This window comes from Pungitius pungitius, chromosome 15, assembly GCF_949316345.1.
Source record: "Pungitius pungitius chromosome 15, fPunPun2.1, whole genome shotgun sequence".
NCBI lineage: Eukaryota > Metazoa > Chordata > Actinopteri > Perciformes > Gasterosteidae > Pungitius > Pungitius pungitius.
In genome coordinates, this window is record NC_084914.1 from 7381325 (window position 1) to 7399084 (window position 17760).

The 17760-nt window shown below is 43.6% G+C and overlaps 1 protein-coding gene across 4 annotated transcripts in view; it reads right to left on the minus strand.

Moving 5' to 3' along the window:
- Nucleotides 1-4801: 4801 nt before the first annotated feature.
- tnk2b (tyrosine kinase, non-receptor, 2b) overlaps nucleotides 4802-17760 on the minus strand; it is a 32976-nt gene continuing 20017 nt past the window's right edge. For 2 of the 4 annotated variants that reach the window (XM_037458191.2, XM_037458188.2), the window contains 16 exons: nucleotides 17503-17573; nucleotides 15381-15668; nucleotides 15102-15254; nucleotides 14212-14375; nucleotides 13438-13557; nucleotides 13061-13187; nucleotides 12793-12939; nucleotides 12346-12440; nucleotides 11968-12162; nucleotides 11617-11708; nucleotides 11008-11130; nucleotides 10300-10733; nucleotides 8940-10166; nucleotides 8040-8135; nucleotides 7012-7142; nucleotides 4802-6749 (listed from right to left, as the gene is read on the minus strand). In XM_037458191.2, coding sequence (XP_037314088.2) covers nucleotides 6743-6749; nucleotides 7012-7142; nucleotides 8040-8135; nucleotides 8940-10166; nucleotides 10300-10733; nucleotides 11008-11130; nucleotides 11617-11708; nucleotides 11968-12162; nucleotides 12346-12440; nucleotides 12793-12939; nucleotides 13061-13187; nucleotides 13438-13557; nucleotides 14212-14375; nucleotides 15102-15254; nucleotides 15381-15668; nucleotides 17503-17573 — 3470 coding nt within the window. In that variant the 3' untranslated portion in view covers nucleotides 4802-6742. The remainder of the gene's footprint in view (nucleotides 6750-7011; nucleotides 7143-8039; nucleotides 8136-8939; nucleotides 10167-10299; nucleotides 10734-11007; nucleotides 11131-11616; nucleotides 11709-11967; nucleotides 12163-12345; nucleotides 12441-12792; nucleotides 12940-13060; nucleotides 13188-13437; nucleotides 13558-14211; nucleotides 14376-15101; nucleotides 15255-15380; nucleotides 15669-17502; nucleotides 17574-17760) is intronic. The other 2 variants (XM_037458190.2, XM_037458193.2) reach the window with 2 other exon arrangements.

Consider the following 17760-nt stretch of genomic DNA (forward strand, 5'->3'; position numbering starts at 1 on the left):
GGCATTGTATTATGGTTGTTTCACAAATCCACTGTGATATCTATTGTATCTGATGAAGCAATGTCCTCAACAGCTACCATCTGCTTCATTCTGTACACTCCCCATTATGCAGCAGAAGTTGTGTAAACAGAAACCTCTGCAGTTTGCAGGTTTCCATTTTTCTTTGCAAAAACACAGCTGACCATTGTTCTGCTTGTGTTATCAGGTCAACATGCATCATTATTAAACATGAATAGTAGATAATAAACTTTTCTGAAATCTCTTTTTGTAGATACGTTACATTCACGTCATTACAGAGGTCCTTGTTTCTTATACATTCATATATTACCTGGCCGATTGTTGAAGTTTTCTGTACCAGGCTATCGCTGCTGCTCTCAATCCAGGCCATGTGTAAACACCTTTCAGGTGAACCTTTCAGAAGAACCTTCAGAAACTGCGTCCCGGTCCTCCCGGATCTGCACAGCTCAGTTCTGAAAAACAGACATACAGCAGTGATGCAAGATGTTTTAGTTTCTTTGTCTTTCTTTTTTTTGCGCGAGGAGGGGCGGGTATTTGACTAGCTTTAAAAATAAAATAAAAAACTGACTCTCAATCGGCAGCATTGAATAGTATCAGCATCATGGATAATTTGCCCAAACTAATTTCAGAGCATTTATCCATCATCAAAAATGTATAACATGGTTGAACATACGACCTGGACCAGGAACAAAACAATCAGGAAAGTCCAGTGACTTAGTGATATGCATTGATATGAAAGTTTAATGTATATACGTTCAAATGACTTTTTCTCAAAGACTTCTGTCATGAGATTCTTAAATGCTCTGAAGCTTAGTAAGTCATGAAAAAACGTAATACAGTGTAAGAGGGAAAATGTATTTTCATTAGAAATGCAAACAAAGTTGCTGCGGCACCAAGGGACACTTTTGCAAACAGCACACTTTTGTTTTTTTACTCATAAACACCCATTTCTTTCACATCTGCAACTATTTCATTAGTCAATGCCAACGCATTGTTACTCCTGTGCGTTGGAAGGAGCCGCTGTCTTGATGCCCTCATTCTGGCTGTTTATGAGGATGCAGTGACAGCTGTCAATGAAACAAGATTGCATTAGATGTGAGGGGGCCCATTAAAATGGGTCTTCCTGGTGAGGACAGAATGGGAAGGCAGTTTCTGGGCAGGAACGCAACGCCTTTTCAGCTTCTTTCTGGGTCACACATACAGTATGTTTGGATTGATTGAAATTCTGACAGCACAAGGCGAAGAGCTGTCAGAACTGCTTTAGGGCAGATGTGCCCTTAAAATGGCAAAAAACACAATCATCTTCTCCTCACAAATGGGAGCGGTGAAGGTAACCTCTTTCAGCGCAAATCAACAAGAATGAAGCGCTAGTTGCTTCAAAAAAGTACAATCTAATAAATATATATACATATATATATACATACAATACACAAAAAATACACTCGATAGCCGGAAAAGTAGGGAACCCAATGCAGAGGAATGCTGTGTGACAAGTATGTTTCATTCTTATATTCAAACAAAATTTGTTTGTTGGGATCAATGTTTTGATGATATTTTTATATTTAATTATTTAATGCTCACAAGCATACCTATCTGTGTAGATAGAAGTTCGTAAATAATGAAGGGTTTGCAAACTTTTAAAGGGGAATGTAAAGCATCTAGTGACTTTAGTGGAGTAAACCCTGGTGTGTCCAGGTGAACACTAGCAAAGGTTTATCTCGCTCTTCTCACTTCTTTTTTTCTATCATTACGCTTTTAGGATTAATTAATGATGCAGTAAATTCCTATATTATGTTGCCTAAGTTTTTGTCGTCTCTTTACTCAAAAGATTTAAAGCCGTTCCAAACTTTTTGTGCAGGGGGGCCAATTATATCCAGCCAACAGATAGCTCCGTGGATGTTAATACCAGTGTACTGTTTGGAACTGTTAACACCACACAGGGAGGTGGGGAGTTTCTTACAGTGTTCGTAACAGGGGAAAGAAAAGAGAATTGGTACAGCGCGTTAATGAGAGAAAAACCATGTCACGGGTTGGAGACCTTTAACAACTGCAACGCCCTCCTGACTCGACTACCAGCCGGAAGGCAAATGTCAGCAAATGATCCCAAATAGGACGGCACTTAACATTTCCTTGAATATATGTTTAAGATATAGCTTATATGTTTGATTTGCCATTGATACTTGTCAACCTGACAAGGCTGTTTATTTTGCATTAACAAGCAACATCTGATGTGGTGAATGATGTGGGATTATTTTTTCCTGCAGCTGCCGTAAATTCATATCATCAAATTCCTTGTAGGTGTCCTTCAACTGAGCCACTATTATTAAACATCTCATACGTGGACTTTTTCTCCTCAAGATATGTGAGTATGTTCATAATCATCACTTGTAGTCACTGTAGCACTTGTAAAATAAGGTAATAAATAGTAAGCACCAAACACTGCTGCTGCCCAGCATTAAGGAGCAGGCAAAGAGACCCACATTGTGATCATAGCGACATACAGTGTGTCCCTGTCCTGGAGTGAAAAGAAAGTGGCTATTGATCGCGCATTGATCAGGTTGCCAACCACATGACTCTAAATGAATCCTATTTTCGCCTGGTATCTGCCAGATGTGTATATAAGCAGCTGCCCACTCATTAGCCAATTCCGCTTAAAAAAGGTGACAATATGTCAATATTACTTAAATAGGTTGTTTCTGCTGCCCTCAAGTGGTCATAAAATATCAATGCAACTTCGAACACTTGGTTATCATGCATTGTTTTCTCTATTCTTCTTTCATATATACATATTAGGGCCGGGACTCGATTAAAAATATTAATCTAATTTATTAGAGGCTTTGTAATTAATTAATTGAAAATAATCGCATCTTAATTGGATAAATATTTGACCTGAGAACAGTGAGAAGTCATTTTTTTCACATGGATTTTTATTTTTGTTCAACCACGTGGACTTAGTTACCCTGGTCCTTAAACCAGTTATCTGGTGCAGTGTGGGTTGGGTGTGGGTCCTTGTACTCGGGTCGGGCTAACGTCCACGCTAGCTGCTAATTGGTTTGTGTTGGGGTGATACTTGAGGCTCGATGTGAATTCCTTGTTGCACAGCTTGCACACAACCACGCTCTTATCGACGCTTCCATCCGTGTGTTTTTTTACAATAAGATTTCCCATTCACGGGGCCACCCGACACGGTCTCGTCAGCTTCTTCGTTCATGTTCACTGTGGTTTGTTGTTGTCTGAAGTCATGAACGCTAGTTGGTGCTCCAGTATAATCGGTGAGAAACATTCCGCGGTGCAAAAAATAAGTGTAAAAATGCGTAAAAAATGTTTAATGTGTTATTTTTGGTGTAATTAATTAATCTTAATTCACATTGTAATATATATATATATATATGTTATATATATATAACATATATATAACATACTCGAGAGATATCAGGCAGATATATGTGTTCAACCTCTGGTATTAATTCGTAACCCTTTTGCATTCAACTACATTTAGAATGGAAATGGAATACAATTAATGAGGCAGAGACACCAAGGAAGAAGAGTGAAATATGATTTTATATATATATATATACAGTATATATAGCAAAGCGTCCCTTCTCTTTGCACAAGGGTCCCTATCATCACGTTCTTTCTTCCACCATTGAAGGTAAAGTTTCCTGCCTGTGCTCAATACTCAGCTCTGAGCTAAAGTTTCCAACAACATTGTGATGGTGAGCAAAGAAAAAGACAGTTTGGTGAAGAATATACTCTCCTTAAAAAAAAGTAAGGCAAACTCTAGACACATACATTATATATATTTCTATATATATAAATATATATGTTGGATGTTTGAATATAAATGTGGACAGAGTTTTATCTGCTTCGCTGCTCTTCCTGCCTCCACTTTCTCATCCCTTTTTATTTGCCCTGTTGTGTTTGGTGAAAACCGCAATAGGTTCTCTGGAGATTCTTGTGAGGCTTCTGATCCAATGCCCCGAACCACTGGAACAAGACATTAATAATTTGCCCTGGGACTGAGTAATGATGCTGTACACACAAACACACCAATAAGATGAATGGAGGGCCTTCTGGGTCTCTCATTAGTAAGCAGAGGGTCCTCAAGTCCAACAGTAAAGCAGTGTGTGTGTGTGTGTGTGTGTGTGTGTGTGTGTGTGTAGAACAGAAAGACTGAATAAATGGAGATGGGCTCACAATCAAAGTTTGTGTGACTGAAGGTTCAGTAGTTTTCTGCCATATTTTAAAGAGTACATTGAATTAAAACCGCTCTAAAAGTTTCCAATTTTATCATGTAATAAAGTTCTTATCGAGCAGTATTTTGTTTTATTGACCCAGAGAAAGTGTAGTATCAATAAATCCATTATGGTGATTTGCTCTAAATAGTTCCACGCCAGAAACAGATAATGAACTATTGATCACTGAAAGCTTGTTGCAGTCATGATATGAATATAAAATAGGAATCAATAACACAATGCAAGGTGTAAACTATATTTTCTTTATGAAGATTAAGGCCTTACATTGTTGGAACGCCCACACGCACGCACGCATGCACACGCACACACACTAAAGCTTAAAGCTAGTTATATGTACGCCCTTTAAGTCAACATTGAATTCCGTTCATTACACAGGGTTTTTATTTGAGGCTTTGAGAAGCGGCTGCTCTCGGTTCTTCTAGGCGAGGCTCCGTATTTGAAGAAAGACTAGAAAGAGGTAATGGTTCTACATTTTCTAGTCGAACATATTGTTCCACACAGGACAGAAAAAAAGATTAAAAAAGGGGTAAAAAATAATGAAATCTTTAATAAAAAATACATTTATAAATTCGGCAGCATGATCTTCTCTTAAACATTTCTAACAACCCAGGAGGAGTGAAACAGGCCAATAAAACCAATTCTGAGAAGCAAATATATACAAATTCTTTCTGAAGAATCTGATATGTCAAACAAAGACAAAACAGAACAGTTTTCAAACATCGGAGTAGAAACAACAACAGGACGATGTTGCTTTGGGTCGATCACAACACCACAAGGATCACTTCAGTCCTTCAGAACACTTCAGCAGCTTCGTATTCAAACAACACACGAACCGACTTCTCCTCAACAATCAACGTTACCACAACACATTAGAGGGGAAAAGTTTTTAAGTACAATTTTAGCCGGCTATCGGGAGGACGACTCACTCTCACAAACACTTTGTTCTGAAAATGGTGTTTTCTGAAGGACGTCCAGACCGGGAGGTCCCGGGTTCTACGGCAGCCTTATTGCACACAGGAGGAAGCTTTGACTCCAGGTTGTCGTCCGCAATCTGTCTTGTACGTCATTTAGAAAATGTATTCTAGACACACTTTCGTATCTTGATTTTCAGAGGCAGTCAGCAGGCTTGTTGTGGTTCTATATTAGCTTTTTCACACACCATTTGGAGCTCCGGCCTTGGACCGATTGGGCCGGGACCCTTCACAGGAGGGATTAGTTTGAGCAAAGTAAATGACTTAATGGGGGAAAACCATTTATATTGCAATTGTACACACAAAAAAAGTTTGTTTTCCTCTTCTATAGCACCAAAGGGCCGTATGTGCTGCACAATAGAATCCCTAAAAAGTATTTGGTTGGTTGGAAAAAGTGAATTTTAGAAGCAAATGGAAGCCTTTCATCCCTGTTGTGGAGTCCTCACACTCGAGGTGCAGCCGAAATAAAAACGGGAGAACATGTGCCCAGAGGTTTTTCATGTTCATCGCTCAGGGCTCCACTGTGACAATACCCAGTCAGAAAAATGCATTTTCTGCCCAGCAGAAGGTTCACACAGAGCTGACAAGTCCTTTCCAGTTTTAAATGATTGCCTCCAAAGCTGCTGACCGAAATATAACGTTTGTCATTTTAAGTGATAGAACAGGATCTGCCCCTCGGGGTAAATTCTGCTGCATTGCTGTTATTAGCTGCCAACGTAGTGTGCAGAAAATACCCAGCTGGCAGGAGTTTTCAGCTGATGTACAAAAAATATGTTTGGGCAATGAATAAGGAAAGGTTTTAGTAGCAAGAGTCGAGTGACTGCATAGCCCTTCAGCTCTTCAGCCCTTTTTTAAATAATTCACCAAATTACTTTTAGTGTCTCATAACAGTCTTCTCTCGTCTCTTAGCATTATGTTCAAAAAATATTTAAATATTATCGATATTTTGTAAACAAACACATAAATGTCTCTTTATACATTTTAAATGTAGGTCAAATCTGCATTCACTGTAGTTTGATTAAATCCTAGGAAGTGCGCCGGATTCAATTGTGTTATGTTGCTTTCTTCAAATTCCCTGTCAAACCGCTGTTTTGTGGACATTATCAAAAGAACAGCAATTGTGGGACAACGAGGACCCTTGGAAGTGTCCCAGTAGGGTAGTTAGCGCCCACGATCTGTTACCGCAGGGAACCTGTTTGGACGACGCATCTCAGGTTGAACTTGAAAGTGCGTTGTCATTTATTCTTCTCTCTGAACCACTTAGAAAAGGTCGTCAAAGTCCAAAAAGATTTTTTACTCCCAAACAAATAGTCCATGTGAATAGAGTCATAATAATGAAGTATTTTGTGCCGGTTCAGGTAAAATGTGCTTGATTCTTCCATTGCTAAATAACAGTCTTCTGATTGGACGAGCATCCGCAGCATATACGAAAAGGGTCGGCTGCCCATTCACCGATGTCCTTTTACTGAGGATGAAGTTCCAATCAGAGCTCATCAGTCACCGTCTGTGAATATAAAGACGATTTAGATTAGATTGAGAAAATCAAGAGATAAAAAGCTATATTCTCCCAGCAGACCTTCCCTGGATCATTCCGCTGCCTTTCCCCCCTTATTCGAAGACTGAAAAATCGTCCGCAGCTAAGAATCCAATTTTAATACTATGTATCCAGATGTGACAAAGTTGACTTGAGGCCATAATGTGGGAGCAAGTTCGTAAACAAAGCAGTCCAACACGGGCCCAGGTAACAAAGCAACAGAGCATCGTACCTCTGCCTTGTTGAGGATCCATAGTTGTCCAACATCTGAGTGCTGGCCACCTCCAGGTTCCAGTCGCACATCTCTAACAGCTTTAGACACTCTGATCTGCTCCGCAGACCCAAGCAGAACAGCTGCTCCACCTACAGAGGCAAACAAAGACGAAAACCATTGTTCGGGGGAGCCAGTGGAGAGAGATGACGCGAGGCAATAACGCCGGGTCAAATGGTGAGGTCATGTTTCGGGAAAGAAAAATGTCCGAATTCATCTTTCATCTACTCTCCCCTAGAGCTTTCAGCACCACTGAGCCCATTGTACAATCAATCAATGCCTTTAAACGAGCTCGGCTTCTAGTTCAAACACGACTCGGTACTTTCTAAACTTTGCCAACGCTATTAAGGAGCACACAAGGGTCCCCTCGAGCCCACTGCCGTGCAAACACAGGCGGCCAGCAGGGAGACCAACTCCGCTACAGTCACATCAACGAGTCTGTATGTTTGCTTTATCGCCGGCTTACTGCAGCAGCCACGACCAGCTTTTCCTGTAAGGTCCTAGAAAGTTGCTCATATTATGTCTTGGTATGAATCAATAAAAAGTCAATCTCCCAAGACTCAGCTTCTCCTCCAGTAATTGCCGTGCTGCATTATTAACATCAACCTCACAGGGTCTTTATTTTGATGGACTTTATTTATTTGCTTTATTGGAAAAAGTGACAGAAAGTTTAAGACCAACTGCATACATGTGGTCACTAAGAAAAGTGAATGAGAAAATGACTATACAGTAAAGACTATAATGTTTAAGGTTTCAGTTTTGAATCTTCTTCAATAGAGAATCATTTTTATTTTTGTAAATTATAGTCTAATTTAAACTCAAATGGACAAATAACTAACAGGCGGTTACAGCTTTGTTCGGTCCAGCCGTCTTACGTGTATAATCTATAATTTAATCTATACATTTCAAAGACATAGTTTAATATCAAGTAAAATGTTGTTAAAAAAGCCAAAAACTCACAGGATGAAGAACAGGTAAAGGAAGCTCACCTTGAGAAAATGCACAGCTTTCTGGACGTTCCAGCTGTGGTTTTGGAGGGCGCCTTGGCACTCCTCTATTGTGACTCCATGAACTGCCGCCTGCACCTGAATCACAGGAGAAGACAGCATGAGGATCCCTCGCTCTGACGCCTCACCCTCTCGTCACTGGCTGGATCGATTTTTGAGATTAAATCGGCTTCAATTGTATAAAACACTGCCAAATTTGCTTGAAGAGAGATTTCTGTCTCTTATCCAAGATAAAACTTTCCAACCAGTCAACCACGCCATCACAAAACAAATCACACTCTACTTATTCGGTTCATTCAAATTCCCCTCAAGCTAACTCCACTTTCGACATTGCGATGACAATGATTCGATGTATCAGATGCCTACATTGACTTCAACTCCAGTTTGAAAATGTTGTGCTGTTACACTTCAATCATAATTTGGTTCGGATTGGTAGTTGAATCTTTTCAGTGATGATGGATACATGCAGTTAAAGAATCTGCCAAAAATAAAGCAAAACGGGGCCTTTTTTGCTAGCAATTGGATGGGAAGGTCTCCCTTCTTCTCTCCCCCACCTGTTTCTTTGTCAAACGAACGGATAAATGCTCAAAACTGTGTAGCCACCAGTAGAAATTACCTTTGGTTACACATTTCTGTTCAGAGTAAAAGCTATTTAGCATACACTTATTTATATTTTTTTGCAAATTAGAATCAAATAAAAAGCAATGAAAAAGGCATCAAGGAGAACATAAGGTAAACTATATACTTCATCTAAACATCCATTAAAGAGAGAGAGATCAAGCTTCGGACTTTAATAACCGAAGAGATCAAATATTACCTTCCAGGCACAGCATATACATTTTAAAATGAATGTTCTAAAAGGCCAAACATCTCCGACCTTACCATTTTGACCCTGTCAGCCGAGTTCCCGCCGCCATCCGTCCCGGCGCAGGACGCGGGGACCACCGCTGCCGTCGGCCCGTCAGAAGCGACGCGAGGTAGACTAGCGGATGTCTTCATCCCCGGCCGCGGCCCGCCCAGGCTGCTGCTGCTGCTGTTGTTGTTGGAGGAGAAATTAGCCTTCAGCTCACCCGGCTGGACAAGCGCCGGCCCCGGGGCGTGTCCCTGGAGAAACTGGCCGCCGACCACCATGGGTCGGACCGTGGCGGTGTTCGCCTGCCGCGGGGGCCTTTCCTCCACACCCCCCGCAGGCTGGGGGTCGGCCTCCCTGAAGAAGCGGTCGTAGCGGTCGAGGTAGGGCGGCCTCTCCGGCAGGAGGTAATAGTGGGTGCTGCTGACCTTGCGTCCATCGCGGACGATGGGGAGGATGCACGGGCCTTTGCTGGCCGAGTCCCTCCCGTGCCCCTGGGCCTGGATCACTTTGGGTGCGGCGTATTTTGGGTCCGAGGCGAAGCTGTGCGTGGTGGGCATGAGCTTACCTGGCGAGGTGGAGAGGTGGGAACCATACGTGTGTGCCGGCGGACACGGGGTGTGGTGAGCCTGCGTTAAGACGGGGCTGACAGAGTAGAGTCTCTGCTGGGGGGAGCCCACCACCAGGCCCATGGGGCTGGGAGTCCTGGACCCCGGCTGGGACAAAGGGTCTCGGGGGGGGATCTGGGGGGGTTGTCCCCGGCCTAAAGCTTCTTCTCTGACGTCGGCCGGCGTTGGTGACAGGGAGAGATCCTGTGACCAGCGGGGAGACATGTAGTCGCCCCTCTTGGTGGGGCGAGGGGGTATGGGGACACGTGGGGGGATTTGGGGTTTGTCCTCGTTGGAGGAGAAGACACTCTGCTTGTGTCCCTCGTCAGTCTGTTGTGTCCGGGGACACGGGGATAAACTTTGAGATGGAGAGCTTGACTGTGCAGCACTTCCAGTCGGTACATTGAGCCTCTTCATGCACTCCTGCTGGAGCTCTTGGAAGATCTCTGCTGACTGGGAGAAGGAGGTGGACACAATTTGGCTCTGCTTGCTGGGCAGAAAAAGGTTGTCCCCAAGACCTGATCCGTCTGGACCCCTGGCAACCAGAGCATCACCTTCCAGCTTGGGTCTAGAGAGGAGAGCCACATCTGGGTTATAGACCTCAGCCTGCTCCTCTTCATGCTGCTGCTCCGAGCTGTTGATAGAGCTCACCTTTGTGGAGGAAGAAGACAATTATGGTCCATTGTAGAACGTATGCAAGTGACATCAGAACAGGAGATAAATATCCCGTTTCCATGAAATTTTCGCTTTATGTAAAAATGTGCTGTGTCACCTCCTACCGTACCTCCATGTCGTCCTCGTCTTGGGCCACATCGTCGTAGGCCGGAGGTGGAGGTAACGGCCGAGCATCCCAGTCCACTACTGGTGTGGGGTGAAGGGGGCGGGGCAGCGATCTGCACGGGCTCTGAGGCGGGGTCCGGTCCAGGAGGTTCTCTGCTTCCAACGCCAGCTTTGCCAGGGTGGGAACCTGAATCTCGACCACAGGCGAGGGGGACGGGGTCGGCGGGGGGAACTCCTCCCCAAAGTCAATGAGGGACACTTCGCTGCCGGGGTTGTGGCCTGAGCCCGAAGTCCGGCCGCTCCCCTGTTTGGAAGCAGAGACCCACGCGGACGGCTTGAGCTTCAGGCCTTTGACAGAAGCCGTTTTCCAAAGCGATAATCTCTTTAGACCCGCCAGGGTCAGGTCCTCGTCATCATTCACTGCATCGTAGCACGGCCCTGCAGACAGACACACAATACGATCATTACTGTACGGAAAAAACATTTAGCGTGACGGCAGCAATGCTCTTCTGGATCAAGTCACACCCAAATAATAAAAGACGAAACTCAAAAGTCTGAAGTCAGTGCTATTGTGCACAGAAAGGACACTGCACACCGGTTAGAGGGGACACGCCGATGGAAAGATGGAGAACAAAGATACTAAGAAGGGAAAAGAGAAGTAGGTGACAGGATCACTGCAAAGCCAGGCAAAGAACACAAGTATGGAATGTACCTTTGAGGAGTGGAGCTAGGAGGGAACAGAGAGGGCAGGAACAATGGGTGAGGAGCTGCCGAGAGAAACCAGACTTACTCTTGATTAACACTGCTGGTTGAGGAGGACGAGGAGGAGGCTCCTCTGGAAGAATAAAAGCAAATACCGCCATCGCAAAGGAGACACAGAGGGGAGGAGGGGGGAGACAGCAGCAGAGATTAAAAAAAAGATTATGGAAAAAGCTGGTGCAAAATGTCTGATTAAAGATAAAAGTTTTGCCGGAAAGTGTTAAAAAATTTGGTTTGGTAGCCATATTTCCAATCACACATCTGCACTGACAATAAAATTAATGTTTCTTAAGCAGTAAGCAACTATAAATCAACATCATCAGTTTTCAATCTTTACGTTTATGTGAAAGTAGTATTATTTTGGTAAAGTATATGATCAAATTATTTCACAGTTACGAAATTGAGCCAAATGCTAAACTGGTTTTGATCAGTACTGCCTGATATCATTTGAACCCAGAGACACTGAAAAACAAATGGAGTGTCATCCACAGCCCGATCCGTAGGGTTTATAAAAGCCATCATTACGGATGGTCTCGGGCTCAATTGGAGCTCTTTAACTCACTTCTAGCTCGTCCCGGTAGCTGTGTGGGCCGAGCGCCACTGAGGTCGACCCCGATGACGTCGGGCGGATCCATGGGATTACCGAGGTACAGACTGGTGGAAAGAGAGCACCAGATTTACTCACAGCACATTCTGCACACAGATTCGTGGTGTTATAATGTTAGAGGTTGGAAATTTGTAGCATTGTGCTACTGCCATCTATTGGCGAGAGTTTGTTTAAACAGAGAAACACTGATAAGTTCCAACATGGGGCATGAAGTCATAAAGAGACATTTTGAGCATGTCCATCTTCTCTGGATACATTACAGTGCTGAAGTCACATGAAGTTAAATTAATAAAAGCTGGTTCTTACTCGTCAATCCTGTCAGGGAAGCCCCAGCACCGCTCAGGGTTGCTGTCTCCGTGTCCTGTGTGGACGAAGCTGTTCTTGAGCGGCCGGCTGATGTCATGAGCTGACAAACCGGCCACCGATGTCACCACGTTTCTGGGGAAAGGTCCGACCTTTAGGGTTCGCTTGTTTTGACCTCTCCACCAGTAGTTCTCTGCCCTGAAACACACAGAAACTGAGCGTCAAACACGGAGAGTCATCATCAGGGCAGGATCGATAAATAATGGCCTACTACACATTTAGCATGTTAATATTTACAATGTAGGCCATTTAAAATATTAGAAATTCAATATAAGTTTCAGATTTGCAGGAAAGCCAAAGTCTTAAACACTTGACACCCACCTCCCCTCTATTATAGTGATGACATCATTGATCTGGATATGGAGTTTGTCAGGCTCATCAAAGTCCTGCAGGGCACACATGTCTGTGGGCATGGTCTGAAAAATACCCACATATAAAGAGACAAAAAGAAGCGCATGAAACACCAAAGTTAATTTGGAAAATGGACCATATCTTACATTTATGAAAGTATGTCACGTTTCATTGGGAGAGAGGAATAGCACTAAATGTTATGTGTTTTTATTTCTTATTTTGCGCCTTGAATGCTAGTTTTTGCTCCAGTAGGTGGAGCTGAACATCCATTTATGAGAAGAGGATTGCTTAGGTGGGGGGGGGGGGGGATTTCTTTTTCTGCCAGAGGCGTCTAGCTTAATGGGAAAAAATATAAATCAAATGATATTCAACACCTTGGAGCTACAACGCTCACCACCCAAATTTCGGCTCTCCTACCTCAAGCAAGAACTCCCGCAGCGCAACAAAGGAAGGTCTGTCATCTGGTTTCTGAGCCCAACACTGCAGCACCACATGATACACATCCTGCGGACAGTCTTCAGGCTTAGGGAGGCGTTCACCTTCTTTATCAATCTTGTGCAAAATCTAAGGTGTTGGAGAAAATAATGAAGAGAGTGCAATTGAAGAAAGCGTCAGTGCCGAGTGGGGAAAAAAACGTGTCTGGATCTGTTCCCGCTACTTTAGTTGAGGATGTGTTTTTGTGTACCTGGCTCCCGTTGAGACCGAGCCATGGCTCCTGGCCGTGTGTGAACATCTCCCAGAGAGTGACTCCAAACATCCAAGTGTCAGTGGCATGAGAGAACGTTCTGGTCTTCAGACTCTCCGGCGCGCACCTGAAGCAGAAGGGATGAAAACTTTAGGTGAGATAAGATAATCCCCCACTTTGGTCAATGCATTTAGCCTTTCAACACACATTCACTACTTTAAAAGCGTTTAAGCATTTCAAAAGACAGATGGATTAGTAGCTGTCCGTTTGGGCCGATACGTAATTTGACAAACACAAAGAAATAAGAGGAAGACAGCACGTCTCTCATGACATAATCATCACTGTAGGTACAGCTTTGGTTGTTGGAGTCGACCCACCATGCAAAGGGGACCTTGCGATGCTCCTGCATGACGTAGTGCTCGTGGTTGTTGGGCAGCGCCCTCATCAGGCCAAAGTCTCCTATCTTCACTCTGTGAGCTGAGGCCAGCAGGATGTTCCTGTACATAAAAGTTTAAAACAAAACATAACTTTTATTCTGAACAGTATGCTCTACACTATTTTTAACTTCCAGGAGTATTTGGGGAAATTGAACTCTAGCCGTTTTCATTATACAATTCGTACAACTAGAATTCAAAAGCTTAATTCTGGCTAAAGGTTTTGCTTACGCGGCAGTCCTAAAACTCAGATTTATTGACTACATAAAAATAGAACGTGCAGTAGATCCTGAGGAGTATTTTGCATACAAAACAATTCAAACTGAATGTTAAAGCTCTTTGTGATTGACATACCATAAAAGTTATTACCCTTTTAAAAACACCCTCAACTGTGAGAATGACTCATTTTTACCAGCCATTTTCCCCCAAGCATCTGCACAGTGTGAGCAGTTTAATAAAAAATTAACGAAAGCGAATTTAGGAAAGCCCAAGAACTTAGACCACCCAATACAGTCGGCCAACGAGTGACTCATTTTTACTTGTGGGCCAAGTCTCCCTAAAAGTTGCCTATAAATCTCAGGCTGGAGAAGCAATACAAGTAATTCACAACCCAGAAAAAAAGGTCTTTAAATCTAGGGTTTGACCCTTTCATAAGTTTGCTAAAAATGTACGTAAATTATGAATTTAAACGCGTTTAAAATGTGGTTGGTCTCCTACCTGGCTGCCAGGTCCCTGTGGATGAACCTCCTTTGCTCCAGATAGGCCATGCCGCAGGCCACCTGTACAGCGTACTGGCACAGAGTGTGGATCAACACCGGGCCCTGTGGACGCACACACCGCAAACGCTCCAGCAGAGAACCCAGGGGGGCCAGCTCCGTCACCTTCGCCCACAGGCAGAGGGGGACAGAGAGGGACGGGGGAGACCGGGTGAGAAGAGCAACGGAGCAGCGAAAAGCAAAAGGAAACCAGGCACGCACAAAGATTTCAAATGTATCTGGGGATGAAAGGAGGAAGGGAGAATAGGGGGAGGAAAAATGTAGAATGTAACGATTTTGCGAGTTTTGTAGCTACTAGTTTGGTCACTTGATAGTCATGACATTGTCCAAAACTATTTGGTAGGGGAAATAACTAGAAGGTAATAGCAGGATGGAAACCACAATGCTGAAATGTCAGCCTTTATTTTAGTCATCCACCCACTTGCTCCCCTCCCTTCCTGTCTCCCTTCTTTCCTCCATCACTTTCTCCACTGCAGACAAAGGGCTTAAGACGCCTGACCTCACACACACACACACACACACGAACACACACACACACAAACCTCTCTAAGCAATACAACATATTATAAGACATTAATTATCAGTTATGATCAGAATATTTGCCTCCTTTTTAAATAATAATTATTTATTTGAGCTCCTTTTCCTGGGACGTATCTGTATATTTAGCGTTGCACCTTTGTTTATTTAAAAAGCTGCTCGACCTGAAATAGGCTGAAAAACCAGTGCCTCGGGGGAACGTTTGTGTTGAGTGTAACTTTATCTTTATTGTGTTCATCTCTCTGTGTGGACTCCTCCCTGTGCGTGCGTGGTTTTTTTTTTTGTGTCCTTTACCATTTTCATTGGATGCGTCAGCACCACACCGTAGAGACGAATGAGGTTCTGGTGGTCCAGGGAGTGCATGGCGTTGACCTCACAGATGAAGTCCTCCAGAGCTTCGGGCTGGCTGAGCACATCTGTCTTCAGACACTTCACAGCTACATTCAGCTGCAAAGAAGGATGACAATTTAGAGTTTAAATGTGCCCATAGTGACTATTCGGCCTCTTTTACGCACTCGCATCACTAATAGAATAAACACAAAACGGTACGAGATTCTGCTGAGGTCTCCTCACCACCTTCCCTGCCGGCGTCAGCCATTCTCCTCTCTTCACCACTCCGAAGGTTCCGTCCCCCAGCTTCTCAAACAGCGTCAGATCCTTCTCTGGGATGAGGCAGGTCAGGGCCTGCTGCTGCTGCTGCTGCTGCTGCTGCTCATCGAGAGGAGCACCGCCACCGGGATGTGTGGCCAGGACCCCGTCCCCCAAGCCCAGAGCAGGTGTGGGAGACAGCTTACGGAAGGAGGAGGCCAGCTGGCTCTGCTGGGGGAAGTCTCCTCCGTCGGGGCGCTTTCCACTGAACACCTGCGGAAGAGGAAAGGGTTTCAGCTTTGGTAACGTTAGTTAAATAATATAATATAATATATAATGAACTTTCTCTCTCCCTGGTCTGCTCTCCCCCTACTCTCCTCACCCACAACCAGGACTCTGCCCCTCTGTAGGTTGTTTACGGTCAAACTGATCTCATTCATCGTATAAGGATCCATGTTTTATTTTGGTAACGTTTTTGAACAGAAGTTGTTCACACAGATAATGCTTATCTGATTTTTAAAAGCACTGTCTAAATAAAAAAAGAGAGCTTAGATTCAGGCCCGGTTGTATTCATTTATGAAAAATGTGCATTAAACACGAATAACACATTGAGAATCATTGTGTATTGAATGGAATCATGATTCACACCTCTAGCTGATATCCTGTCGGTAAGCAACTATGCATTGTACCTAAACAAGCACAAGCGCACACCATTTGTCATTATGGGAGAGAGACATTTCCGGCCTCTTGGCCTAAGCGCTGACAACACAGCAGGACTGACTTAGCTGTTAGGAAGTGCTCATTAAGGAGCACTATTAGATTATGTGACCTGAATGTGCGTTTGTATGAGCTTTTCATTCCCCTAAATTTGAACCCATAGAATACGTGTTCTGTGCAGAGCCATTAAGGGAAAAACTTTGTTTCGAGGCTCGGACCAAAATAGAAAGTCTAAGAAACTAGTACTGCTGCCATACCCAAAGGAAACACTATAAAACTGTATATAAAATACCATTACAGGTAAGAGAATGAAATAATTTGTCTACCAGCAATATCCCAATTAACATATTATATAGGACATTTGTATCCAAAGTAGACACATCTTGGATCTTAAGCAACAAACATTATTCAAATAGTATTCATACTAATTAAGTGAATGAGAGCAATCTGGACTCATTACTGACTGGTAATCAAAAGGTCAGTACTCACTCCAAAATGGTATCATGAGTGAAAAAGAGGTGTCAAAGAATCCCCGGTGCCAAACACATTTGACTGGCCAGATATAAACAGTAGCGAGCCGTATGTGGTTTCACATTCAGGCTGGACCAGACATGACATAAGGCCGCAAGCCTTTTTAAAAACACCACATCTTTTGGGTCACCGCGTGGTGAGTGGGTTTCAAATAGGAGGCTCGACATTCAAAAGATTCTGAGCATTGCAGCGCGACAATCTCTCACACACACACACACACACACGCACGCGCTGAGGAAGCAGATCACTTTAGCCGAGGATGGTGCTAGAGGCGAAAACAGACAGGTGTAATTATAGAAGGCGAGCGCCATGTCCTCTAGGCACCGCGGCTTCCACTGAGAGCAGCACACACATCCACACACAGGCAGACACGCACTAACACACAAACACACAGACAAAGAGCGACGCCTACCCAGCAGTCAGTTGGCTAGTTACGCTACGCTGGTTGAGGAAACTTTAAAAACTTTACTAATTTACTCTACTTTGGTTTTCCCTTGATTTGACCATGAGTGTGTTACCAGAAATACGAATGCATCTCCTAATTCAACAAAACGGGCATCAACCTGACAGGTGGTAGAGGATGTATAGTGAAGCATGTTGAATTTGCAGTAGAGTCTGAATTGTGTTTTACAAATACACTTGTGTTGTTAAAATACCGGTCTTCACATAAAACCCCTCAAATAATTGATGTGAAATGTGATGAGGGAGAGTTTCTATCATATATTGTTCATGCGTGTGAATCCGTCCACACGGACAGACAGACGGCACCACGTCGACACAATGTCAACCGTGCACTTTAATAAACGATTCCTGTGTGTGTGTGTGTGTGTGTGTGTGTGTGTGTGTGTGTGTGTGTCACCTTGCTCATCCAGGATTTACGCTTGCACATGGCTTTCCTCCTTTTCACAGCCTCCCACAGCCGTCTCTGTCCTTTACCAAAAGAATAAAAAGAGAAATGCACTGATGGACAGCAGTCAACTTAAGGATGGAGACTCCACAATGAGTCTTCTTAAAGCAGGAAGACCCAGAGGAACCATTTAGACTTGAGTCACAGAAGGTAAACCATAAATGCTTTCCGAGTCATTTGTCTAAATTGCCAAAAAGAAAAGCCAGATGA